General features: G+C 34.9%; 1 protein-coding gene across 1 annotated transcript in view; it reads right to left on the reverse strand.

Annotated features, from left to right (window-relative positions):
- The window catches only part of VPS13B (vacuolar protein sorting 13 homolog B), a 424599-nt gene that overhangs the window by 213952 nt on the left and 196716 nt on the right, over window positions 1-13931 (reverse strand). Inside the window, 2 exon segments of the mRNA XM_032708140.1 lie at window positions 437-671; window positions 8913-9040. Coding sequence (XP_032564031.1) covers window positions 437-671; window positions 8913-9040 — 363 coding nt within the window.

Raw genomic sequence — 13931 nt, forward strand, 5'->3', positions numbered from 1 at the left:
AGTGAACAATCTTTTACTAATGTCCAGTCTGAATTTCAGATCCAAGATCTTGGTGGGATGAGAATTTTTTCCTAACCTGTCTCCATTCTGTCCTGGAATTCAGAATTTACTGCGGCCTCCTGCTGTGTCAGAATCATTGCTAGTGGCTACGAAACAACTTGAATGGCAAAACCAACAAGGGTAAAGATTGCACTTCTGAAGTTTTTAGCTTCAAACATACCAAACATATCACAGAAGTAGCTCTTTGATGATGAGTTTCACTTTGATTTCCATGGGGCAAACCTTGTAATCACTATTTCTAGACATCAATATTACATAACATACTGCTAAAAAGGTAGTACAAAATCAGAATTTTTCAAAATAAAATGAAGATAATTTTCATAACAGTAAAAAATGGAAATTAAAGAGTAAGCTTTTTTTGAGTTTATCACACTACCTTCTTCCAGGATGGGTCTCAGCACAACAAATGGGATTTCTTGCAATGGTTCCATGTGTTTGTGTCCAGCACTCATAACCTTTATCTGGGGCAAGCAGATGACAAGTGTGCCAGGCATATTGGCCTGCCCATGGTACCAGCTTCGCACAGTCCCAGGAATGTCACCCGACACAATAGTACTTGGAGAAGGCAGGCTATCATTTGGAAGGAATACACAACAAGATTGCACTTCAAGCTGAAAAAACAAAGCCAAGAAAGATCCTCAGAAACAGATTATTTCCCCCCACCACTGGAGAGTATTCATCTTGGTACAAAATCTGAAGTCATTCATCCATCACAACTGATTGAGAATAGTCTTAACTTTTAGTTGAATTAAGAGGAAAGATGACACAAAATGTTGGAAAACAACATATTCTTGTAAATTATGACTATGGAAGGGAGAAGAAGGATGACTTTGCTCTGTAAATTAATCAGAAAGGTGCTGCCATATAAAGGGAACATACATGTATCTACATTTCAACAGCTTTTTACAAGTGCAATTGAGTCAGAAAATGTTCTCACAATAAAGCTGAGAAAGTCCTCCTCTTTTAGCAGTTCATTAGCTTTTGTTAGAAATAGCTAAGTCTCTGGAACTAGTCAACATTTGATATGCTGTTACTTTTTATACAGAACTGTTTCAGGGAAAATTCTGTCTTTACTTAACAGACAACAATAATGAGCATATACAAAAAGGTTAATCATTAGATAAACCAGGAAAAATACAAACTTTAGTGAAAAACTGACTTTTAAACAAATGGAGAGGTGCATACGTACAAAAAGAGAAAGAGAAACTAATAAAGTTGGCAAAGTTTATACAGCTTTTGTCCTGTTTTCATTGCAAATGAGAAGTAGCATATACGTTTTTATATGAAATAGCATTTTTCTATTCTATATTTTCAAGCAATATTTTTACCCTGGAGCATTTCTGACCATTTTGACACCTTCTTACGAGTTTCTAGCAAGGCTGAGTGAGCCCAAACCAAGAACTCAACTCATTACAGCTTCTTCACTGAGAGTTGGTGTAAGCTGCAGGCTGTTAGTCTTCCTTGGCTCTTGCAAATACCATTCCAGCACCTGGATTTCAAATAGCACTAACAGCCTGCACACTTGAATGCTTTGTTAAGCAAATACAAGCTATGAGTCAGTTCATTTCTTCTCATTGCTTGGAAAAGTCTAGCATACAAAATGTTGGACAAGATGTTATTTGTAGCTGTGATTAAAACATTTATTTGCTGTAAATTTACGTAACAGTCTTTTAATTTGACATCATTAAAGACAGCACAGCTTAAAAGCCATAACCAAGGTTTGTACTTCATACTCTCCCCTGAAGGATATTAGGCCCTCAAGACCACAATAGTGATTTGCAATAGAGCTGAATTCCCCAGCACCATAAGCACTTTGCCAGTCTACCGAGGAGAACACAGATATTCATCTTTATTTCAGCATTTTTGTGCTCTTTTGCTTAGACAAACTGACAAGAATTCACTGCAAAAAAATATAACTAGAATTTTGCAAAAATAAATACATTGTTACATGAAGTCTGTGTTTGTTTCTGGTTTTAGAACTGTTTGAGTTGTAAAATGAAGTTAATTACATCTTTGATAAGTAGTTTATTGATCCAAGGTTGCAGAGTATACTTTATTTATACTGGATGAAAAGCCAGGGTGTATTGTTACAGATGTAATAGATTTGGACTTTTTTTTTAAATGGTAAATTAGTCATTGTGCCAATTTGCAAAGATTTTTACAGTGACACATTAGATGATTTTCTGGTCTATTAGTAATAGGTTGCAGGTCAAGCCATTGTGGGATAATGATAAATCGATGACAAAAGAACTTATGATCAGTATAACTATTGTTTTATCTGTGCATTTGCTGAGTAAACAATTTATAAAAAATCATCCATTCTTCATATATATATCTATATATATCTCCACGATGATTAACATCAAATGCTGCCAGGATATACAAACCATGTGGCAGTAATAATCCAAAAACTTCACCAACTTGAAGAGATACTATACTTTGTCACATTACCAGCAGCAGGATCTACAGGACACATTTTACAAAGCACTCTTGAGAAGAGATCTCAGTACTTGGTATAGAGTTTTTGCACTACATTTACAATTCAGTACAGTTTTGTACTAAAGAAAAGTTCTTCAGATTACTTTTGTTTTATTTTACCTTGCCGTATCAAGAATACTGAAGTAGAATCACAACAGTTTCACTCCTTTAAACTCCTGATGGAAATTCCTTTTTTACACAAGCAGCTCTTTGTCATTTATTTTCAAACAACTGAATGGGGGTTGGGCCACGAGTTTGGTGGGCTTTACATAATAGCATCAGGCCCTCCATATGTGTGATATATGCATTCAACCTCCTTAACTAGACCAGCAGTAGCTCACTACAAGCTCCAAAGGAGGTAAAGGCCTCTGCAGACGGGTCAAGAACTTCTCCAGGAAAGCCACAAAGGGCAGAGTGACCCAGTGAGCATGGATGCCTGGAACCCTGATCACAGGATTAACACTTGAATAGCAGGTGTTTTTCCCAAGACTCAGTTATCAAAGAACAAAGAAAGCTGTGCATATAAGGAGTTTCTTGCACACCCTTCCCACTGTATGCCATTTGACTATGAGCCAATCACTTTATCCCATAAAAACGGCAGACTAAGTGAACCTCCTCTGAGCTCTCCCTGCCAGGCAGCATGGCTGCACAGTAGTGATGTCTCCTTGAACTGGGACATCTCCTACAAACAACAGATCTCTGGACGAGGTCAGGTTTTCTTGAAATTGCAACTGGACTGCACACTCTCCCCTTGGGCTGGGATGCCTCCCAGTGTTTTGAGGGTTTGATCTGAGACTGAAAGATCCTTCTGTACCCAAGGCACAGAGATCCCTTATTTGCAACAGATCCTCAGTAAGCTGCTGATAGCATGTTAGATTAATACTAATGAAATCCATGTAGTTAATTCCTTTAGACGTAGTCTCAGACTTTGACAATGGTCTAAGATTACACCAAGCTGCACCAAAGTTCTATCAGGACACTTAGAAAGCAAGGGGGTCTATTCTGAAAGTTGTGACTCAGTGGGAGGACTTCCTTACTCTTTGTATTTTTCCATCAGATATAAACTGTCGTCCAGGTTTGAGACTAAGATCAGACCTAGTTGCACCTAAGCTCCATCAGAGGTTTAAGCAAGCAAGGATGTCCACTCTGAATGACTCGGCAGGAGGTTTATCTCACCTTTTTTTGTCATCAGCCTCCATGTAAATAATGCCAAATTTATTCTATTTTCCTTTCAATGTTTCACCCATGTAGTAAGTGATAGAGTGAACACTGCTATTGAACTTTGCCAAGTTGCAAAATTCCGCGTTTTAGAGAAAATTATGCAATTATTATGATCACACAAGAAATTTCCAACTTGTATGCAAAAGGACCCAAAAAATGCAAAATTGAATAGCACCTGTTGAACTTCTCAGAGGCAGATTCTGCTTATGTACAATTATCAACTTCAATGGAATTTGTGTACATTTATCCTACTGAATCGGGAGATCTCTCTACTTACAAATTCCAGTAAAGGAATGAAGAGTACACCTAAAATGATGGAACTATATGTTGGACAAATGCAAGAATATGAGCTACAGATTGCTTCACCAATCGGAAAGTGTTTTAAAATATATGTAATCCAAATTCTTAAAATTAAACTACATTAATAGCATATATTAAAGCTATCATATAAATCTTTTTACACTTTTTAAATAACTGTTAAATTGTGTGCCTAAAATTGTGAATTTAATGTAAGATGTGACTGATTTATGTAACTGAATATAAATCTGCAGCAGTAAATCTTGCATTAATGTAAGGATCTGACAATCCAAGGGAAAGAAAATGAAGTAATCTGCCAGTAAGAAGTCCTCAAGCTGGGGGTCAGATCCTGTTCATGGAAACCATCTGGTTGGGACCCTCCAAGCCACACCAAACACAAATGATCTTTTAAAAAAATATCCTAGTCATTAATGCTTCGCAGCTGCACTGAGTGTTACTTCATTTTTCCATGGCAACATCCTTTCTGTTTCAAGGATCTTATTTCAGTTTTGGTAGCAACATGTTCGTTTGCCAATACTGAACACATTCATGTGTTAAAGAGAAGGAATTATTACAAGTTCTTGAAACAGAATCATCCCCTATTTTCTTTTCTGTTATGTCAAGGCCTATACATGCTAAATAACATACACTAATGATAAGCCAATGAAGTAAGCAGTATTTTCCCTTCTAGTTTTTAAAAGTTATGCAAAGCATATTGCTCTATGCTTCTATTAATATATGAGCCTAAAAAAGTCCAATGACTTTAAGACTTTTGTATAAAGAGGAAAGTATTAAGTTACTGAAAAAAATTGAGTATTTTTAATTCATATTTTATAAAAAGAGAATGTTGCTCATTAGAGAGAACACTGATATAAATACTGCCGAAGAATTAGATCTTCCTGAGCAGAGTGGGTGGAAGGGAAACAAAACAAGTGACACACCACAGTTATCCTGCACAAGTGCAACAAAGAGAGAGAGGTTGTACATGAGTCTTTACAGCCTTTCACGGTAGTGATACCATAAGATTCCCTTCCATAACCCACATTTTATAGTTACATAAAACAATTAGAGGCACCAAAGATTTTCTACAAGGTGACACTTGTATAAGGGTGTCTCTCCTGAGAAGTTGCCTCTCTCCTAATCATCCCACATATGCTCTTGGCAGGAAGGCTAATGTGTTTTTCTGGGACTTTCAAGTACAGAATATCATCTTGCAATGACTCCCAAAAGTGCCGAGAACTACCGTTACACGTCTCATGTAGGGGTTCTGGTGCACTCAGCGTTATAAGAGCATAGCTCAGACTCTGACATCCAAATTAGTTCTACCCATTTAGACCATCCACAGTTGAGCCAGAGACGCACCATTTGTCAGAATTTTAAAAAGCAGGACAGAAATTTGTGTTTTGAAGTTATACAGAAAGTAAAAATTATATAAATGGAAAGCAGAACACATGAGTAAGAGAACTAAGCGAGCAGGCTACCTGTACATAAAAATGAGTATAATATGGATCAGCTGCATTTTCTTTGACCACTTAAAACACAGTGTCTTTGTACTACATAGTATTCCTGTTTTTTTCTAAGAAAAGTTTCAAACCTTTTAAGAAGGTTTTATTTAGTTATGGAAAACTCAATTTTTTGTTGGTTTGTGGTAAGTAATCAACTTAAGAAATCATCCTGTCTCATAACTGCTGAATAACTGCTGTGAGCTGTTACTGCTACGTTACAAGTCACAGAATCTCTTTCTGAGCCCTGGATAAAGACACTGTTTGAAGAACAGGAACTGTTTGTCAATTCCATCCTTCCCTTTCTGGCCTTTCAATGCTTCACTCTGACAAAAATTTTGTACAAGTTATATGTTTTAAAGAAAATATTATTTTCAATAATTTCAGGAAACAGACTTTTTTTTTTTTTCAAATAAATTCAGGGGAATTTAAAGGCATGTGGCATATCTAAGTTTTATAAGTAACACACTCTTATTTAGTTGGCATTCATTGCAACATTACTCATTAATTCATTTACTTTTAATACAGATCCTTCATTGTTCTCACTGGAATTCAGCATTAACAGCCAATTAAAATTAATTGTGTTTATACTGCTTCACAATTTTAGCAACTATTAGTATGAAGAACATGTGAAAAATTAGTATTATTCTCCTATGCAGCATAACTGCCAAAAAGACTTCAAGGCTGCATATAAAATCCTACAATGACTAAATAATAAAACAATTTTTTATAGTTAAGTATGAAAGTCTTCTAACTTACATACTAATAGCTCACCACAACTCCAATGCACAAAATCTTTATGCAATATTCTATCAAGAGCAAGCCAGGGCTAGGGCTAAGCAAGTACCAGCTTTGGATCCAAAATAAACTTTCTAGTTACTTTGGTTCCAAACTCATTTACTTACTCAAACTTCTACTAAAAGAATAATCCTTTGATGATTTTAAGTTATGAAGTTCAGTTTTATCTGATGACAACTACAGACTTTTCTGTTCTACAATGATACTACTAAAATATCCAGGAACATAAAAATTATCTTTAAAAAAAAAGCCACAGAGTCTAAGTGCTCCAGCATTTAACCAGACAAATTATTCTAGAGATTTGCCTTTTTCATGCCAAATAATAATAAAATACAGAAAATCTATATGAATTTAACCTATAAATATACTTATATGTGTTTAATAATATGCACATTATGTTTAATAAAATAAAGTTGAACTGAAAAACAGTCATAACCCTCATCTTCTTATCCTCTATATATTGCCTTGCACAAATTTCCCATTTAGGCTGGTATTGAAGGAAACAAGCTATATAAATGGCATTTGTGTCTTGAAAAACATATTTAAATAAAATAGATGTAGGGACTACTAGCAGTAATAAAAAGAACAGCAAGCATATCTATAAATCCTTCATATTTTACTAAGAACTACTGCATATTTGTGTGGAAGCACATTCTTGAACTTTTCCTGTAAGGTTTCCTTGGAGTCTTGAAACTTTTCACTGATAACATGCAGTATCTTTCTGGCAAGATACTGGCAAATTCTTTACCAAGTACAATCAAAGCACAAGGATGAAACACACTAGAGGTGTGTAAGGTACTGTATCAATTCATAAGGGTGTTTAATTTCAACATACATAAAAACTAAAAATATAATTTCATAGTCATAATGATGAAAACAGAAAGCACGAATACTCTACTAAAAAATCCTGTAAAAAGTAAATAAATCTAGAACCTCAAATACTAGAAAAAGTACCCAATACAAAAAACCCTCTGCCAGTATTAGCTCTAATCTGTGAACATATTAGGTCAGAGCAGAAATATATTAATGAATTATTCACTGAGAAAACCTGCGCCTATCACTGCCACCAGCTTTCATCTCCACAAAAAAACCCCATTACCTTTCTTTTTTTTCTATCTAGTAACAAGCAAACTTCATTTTTAGCTGGTTGTTATCTTAACTATTCTTCAAAACAAATTCACTTTTCTGGTCTCTCTCAAAAAAACATACCATGAAAAATGTATGAGCAGAGGTTCTTAGTCCTGATTCAATTTTCCGTATTTATAAAGGATCCAGCTCTTCTTCATCTTCATTATGTTATTACTTTTATAATGACTCAAACTCTAAGTCTCATTGTGTTAGGTTCCACCCAAACACTTAACAAAAATACATTGTTTTCTTCAAATAGCTTACAAATTATCTCTCTTATCTAGACATTTTAATCTACAGTGGTGATAACATTAAAAAGAAAGGAAAACAAGCAAAATACTCATGAAACAATGATGAAAGATATGGCTGAAAACTAAACAGAGTTAATAGGAAGCATCTCCTCAACTTCATGATGTTCTGCAACCAGGTCACAAGTCTCAAGTTCTTGCTCAGGCAAAACTTAAACTTTCAAACTTCCTAACATTGTGAATAGTAAGTACTTTCAACATGAAACAGAAGTAACACAGATACAGGTTCTGAGATGAGCCTGTATATAAATAAATAAATATATTTCTTGGTAGGAAGAAGGAACAGGTATTCAGTGATTACTTTCTATAATGTTAGGGTTTCTTGTGATTTTTTTTTCTTTTTTAAACAAAGCCAGTTTTGGTACTATATACTGGTGTACCATAAAATACCAAACCCACAGAATGCATGGTTCAAACAGCACAGGTTATAGTAGTTCTGAATTAGGGTTATTTCCCAGCAAGCACTTGATAAGTACTGGGAACAGTCTTAATTCTAGCATTTCTAAGCGATCTAATATTTGTTCATGCAATCTTAACACTGGACTTCTAACACAGCATCAATACTGTTACATGAACAGTCTGCTCTTACTGATCAGCAACCACCACCTAGAGCAGTATAAAACAAAATGCTTTAATCTGAGCAGCCAACTACTTGTCCTTTTTGACAAGGTAGACAAGTAAGCTGCTGAGCCTTCACTGTATAAGAACATATGGTATCATACACCCTGAGAAAGTATTTATTGTATATGCTTTCCTCAAATATTTTTAGAAAAGAAGGCAATCTTCAAATCTAGCTACAGATACAAAGGTGTATATTTATGCTTATAATACAGAAAAGTGTGACAAGCAATTTTTCTTCATATATTTTTTTTAAGAATCTTTCCCTTGAATACAACAAAGTATTTCAAAACCCAATATTCTAAATCTAAAGCATTCTTTGCTTAATTTATCCAAAATCTGTACTTTATTTTTCATTCTCTCAGACTTTGAAACTACTGAAATAAGACAATAAAACTAAGAGCTCCTTTAAAGCCCCTCTAATAAAAAGCACTAGGATGCATAAAAAGTATCATAAAGTTTGGAAAGACATAGTTTTTTTTTCACTTCCTTTTCATCTTACCTGAAGTGTAAGGCACTTAACTGCATTCCACACTATTCCAATAAATTCCTTCATTCTTTCCTCAGGACTTCTGCAACTTTCAGATGAGTTCAGCATGGTTTTCACAGGAAGTGACAAAGGACGAGATTCTAATGCAAATAACAAAACTCAGTTACAAAAAGAATATCTAACTAAATAATATACTTACTGATGAGCAAAGAAAAAGATTATTTATTTAAAATTCTAGAAGAGATTTTTTTTCTCACTATGTATATCTCACTGTGGACATGACAATAATGTCTCTATTATTGGTTTTAAACCTGGCAATACAACTGTATTGGTTAAGCCTCATGAGAAATGCAATGCAATGCAATGAAATTAAAGGCTTAAACTTTTTTAATATAAACTGCTACAAAAATATTATGAAGAATGTTTGCCCTAAACAAATTAAGAAAATTCGCAAAGTGTGATAACCTATTTGGTGATGGAACAGAAATCCCGGAGGTTTTCACATACTTCACTGCCAGTGTCATCTAAAGGTTTCACCTTTCTAAAATTGTAAGAAGTGAAAGACAGCCCATATTAAATTACAGTCTTTGTTTCCTAAAAAAAATTCCATTAAAAATTTTGACTATGTTTCAAAAAAAGGCATAAAAATTAAACAATTTTCTTACTTTGTCAAGATTAAAGGCATGAAATATTTTGGTAAAATTCAATTTTTTCTAGTAAAAAGAGAAATTTTCTTAAATTGTTAATTATTTCATAACATGAAAATATTTTACATAACAGAAGCATTAAATTGAATATGAGCATAGTATAACTTTACAAGAAGACTGAGTGGTGCATAGTTCCTTCTGACATCTTCTACTGAATATCCTTCTCCTTATGTTTTGGGATACCCACCAAACTATTGTCAGTTTCTTAAACATTTCTAGATTTGGCCTACATGTTGTTGAACTGACAAAACTGCAGGAATAAATTATGAGATCTTCATGACTTAAATTTAAACTAAATCGAGATCAGCACAGGTATGACAATTTATGTCTATCAATTATAGAGCTAAAAGAAATCTATAGCATGCAAATTACAGAAAAATTCTTCAAACAAAATTATGCTATCAACTGAACTCAGGTGAGCAAAAATATAAGCTCCTTGATATGCATCACTGAGTCATCAGTAAGTTTAATCATGCAATGAAACATGCAGAGATTTAAAACTGAAACATCTAAGAGGTGAATTTCTGCCAAGAGCGTGCAGTGTTAATGCCACGAGAAGAATGAATTTGTGACACTTTCCCTGTCAAGACTAGATTTGATTATTATTCTGGAAAAAATCCTCGCAGAAATTCCTGGCTCCAATTATGGATATCTTAGAAGGATAAGGAATGAAAACTGGCTCATGAGAATGTAAAATCAGTGACATTTCATGATTGTTTGTTGTCAGTTATGCTGACAACAATTTACAAACATGTAAATTGTTCATATGGAAAAGCAGTATGCTGTAACTGTTTCATAATATCTTCTCACATGGACACTTATACCATGAAATAAATCTTCCCTCCACAGTAGGAATGGATTCAGTTAAAAGAGACATTCAGTGCAGAATAGCTGTTCTGCTTTAACTTCTTACTCTACCTCAGTTCACACCATCTTCTTCGTTGGCAGGCCCTACACTACACATACTACAAGGTAAGAATTAGGAACAGCTTGAGTACCAGAAATATTAAAATAAAAGAGTTTTTGAAGCACAGAACTCTAGATCACAAGTGTGGATAAGGGTGAGAACATTATACAAAGTCACTGGGAGACTGGAAATTTCACAAGTAGGATGCTTCAGGTCAGGATGAATACATAAATACAATGGAAACCAACACATTCTATAATGCATTCAGCAAGGACTGTCAACATCCTATATCACTGAACAAGTACACCCTCATGAGTGGGATTTAAAGCGAGGTTTTGTTCCAATCTTCTATGTTTTATTTGCAGGGAAACACTCCACTAATTCTCTTTCATTTAGGGGAGTAGCCAGAAACAACAATCGGTGAATTAAAAATAAAATTTGCTGACTAAAGTACCACTTGTTTCTCTTCGTATGTGTAACTGAAACCTGCAGAGCTGATAAAAATTCCAGGAATATCCATGATAGTAAACAGCCTCACTGGAACCCCTCATGCTCAACCAAAAGACAACAAAAAAAAAAAAAGAAGAAAGTCTCAAAACCCAAAAAAGAGATAAGGAACTATTCAACCAGAAATCATAGAAAATAGAAAAGAAATAAGAAGTGTGTCACATAGGGGAAAGAAGAAACAAGCATAAAAGTAACTCCTGAAGAGAACAGAAGAAAGAAGTCTTCTGTTAATTTTTTTTCTGCCTTGGTAAATCCCAGAGTTTTGCCTGAAGGGATGCTGGGACAGAACAATACCTTAATTCCCTGTTGGGCAAGGACATCAGTAGATGACACTTGCTAAGAGCCTGTCAGGTGTGGTTACCATGTGTGTTTGGCTAGTCCTCTATAGCAGACATGTAGACTGGATCAGCTCCACCTGTCTCGGTAAGAAGGTTAATTTCCTAAAATAATTATGCTACTTAGCTACTACTGAATTGAAAACCTCAAGACATTTCCTGGCACTGTAATCTGCCTTGTGTTGAAGCTAGATGCCAGTCAGCAACCACTAGATAGAAAATAAGATTTGTATGAAACACTTGGAAATTTATGAAAGGGGAAAACCCAAACCAACACAATGCAGGGGGTGCTGCTTCAGGTTGTACAAGTAGAAGTTTTAAGAAAACCAGTGTACAGGAACATAAACTATTCCTACTCTCATCTTCCAGTACCATATAACTGGGATACCCATAACTGGTATTTTTGCAAACATATACACATAAATTACAGAAGCTGCCACACTCATCATCAGTTTCAGAACACATTAGTAATGAACAGACTTTTTGAAAAGGACTGATCAGATCAATCAGGATTGAGCTGGCAGAAGGGGCAGTTTTCATAATTAATTTCATATATTAAGATTAAAATACAGAGGGAGTTAAAAGTGGTAATACTGCAGAATTAATCATTAAACTACTCACTTTGTAGGAGAGGCCACCAAGCCAAACCATAGGTATAAATCCTAGTTAGAGGTGTCTTTCTTAGATACACGTCTCCTTCTTTATGTTTTTTAGACTATGGGGAACAAGTTGTTTTACAAGTTTGATCCATAAAATACATACGTTTTGAAAATAAAAAGAACATTTGGGAAAATGATGCTATTCTGTGCTATTAATATTCAGTGACCTAAGGAAAAGAAAAGGGAAAAGAAAATTTTTGAAGTGTGAAGATTTTGGACAAATGGACATTTCCTAAAATAAATCAAAGCAAAAAAGACAACAGATAGAGATCTTCCACTACTGAATTGAAGAATAACATAGTGATAATATGTACTCTGTGCTGGCCTCACTCTTCCAGTTCCTTCTCTCTCCTTATGGCTAGCAATTAAACTGAAGGGAGGTAAAATACAATGCTAATACCTTATTCCTCGTTTCTATGTGGTACAGATCTATCATGTCTCATCTCTGTGGCACAAAAAACTTCATTTTTCCTGCCCCACACCTGATGCATTAAGAAGTCAGCAGCTTCTTTCTGACTGGAAAAGGTTATCCTGCTGCAAGCAAACCCATACTTTCAGTAATCCCCAAAAGCTCAAAGAGCTCCTACTTCAAGAGAGGTCCACAGACAGACATCCACAGCAGAAACCTGCGTCTGTCATATGACCTCAACAAGCTGGGTAAGCTTTCCATCCCACATCACTTCATCTGTCATACAGCTTCTCACACATCAGAAAGGAACTAAGCTGAGGAAAATGTTGCAAACTAGCCATAGCTACCAAGAGGCTATGATAGCAAAACACATGAACATTATTTAACAGTATTTAAAGGAAAAAAGAAAACAAAGGAAAAGTGGTCTGCATAGTGTCAAAGTACTCATTGGAATTTCTTTAATATGTATTCAGTTTCATGCATTAGACATGGTTTTCTATTAAAAAAAGCAAAACTAAGGTGTTTGCAACAAATGCAAGCTATTAAGGAACTGATCAAGGGTCTAAGGCATTAGAAATGAGATCAAAATGCAGTGGAGGAAAAAAATTAAAACTTCAAACGACCTTGGAAAAAACCAAAATGGCCTAGAGATATATGTGTATGTATACATACATTTGTTTTTTACAGAGGATAAATTGGTTTCTTTATATGCAAAACAAAACTCTGTATTTACCAATTTTCTGAACCACCAATACTCCTCAGAAGTCTTTCAGAAATACTCACATTTTATTTTTGCAGTGTCGTAAGAGAAGTTATTCCCCATATCTGGATGACTGATATTTGAATTATTCATGTAACTGGTATTTTTTTTGCAAGGATAGACTCTGATAATTACTTTCTAAAGTTTGCACTCTTCATCAGGATGCTTGAGAATAAGAGCAGTACTTAACTAACTTAAATAAGAGGAGAAAATTCTTTTAAGCTTATAAAAATATGCGATATATTTGCTGGCATACTGAATAGTATTTGCGGCCTTTGAGCATTTTTGCTTCTACTTTACTAATAGTACAGATAATACATTACTTTTATCTACCAAGATGATAACTGAGCCACACAGTCCCTGACAACCTGCGAGAGCGAGTCCTTTATACCCAAGGAAATGGAAGTAGAGAGGTGAAGTGACCGAATTTGCATGACCATTTGATGAGTTAGCAGCAGAGTAAGTGTTAAATTACAGAGGCTTTTCATATACTGTCAGTAAACAAAGACAAGTGTGATATTAACATTGTTGTGCAACCAGAAAGGATCTTTCTATGTGAAAGTGTGCGTTGGCTAGGGAATGGCTGTTGTCAGCATTTTCTCCCACCAAATTCTTAATGATTGCAGAACTATTTCTGGCAAAAAATACCTATTTAGTCCTGGGAACAAAAACAGAAAAGCACTGACACTTTTGTACAAATCAATAACAGCCACTCAGAGGCCAAACTGAGCTACTATATTAGTAATT

Source organism: Chiroxiphia lanceolata, chromosome 1 (assembly GCF_009829145.1).
Source record: "Chiroxiphia lanceolata isolate bChiLan1 chromosome 1, bChiLan1.pri, whole genome shotgun sequence".
In the NCBI taxonomy this organism is placed as follows: domain Eukaryota; kingdom Metazoa; phylum Chordata; class Aves; order Passeriformes; family Pipridae; genus Chiroxiphia; species Chiroxiphia lanceolata.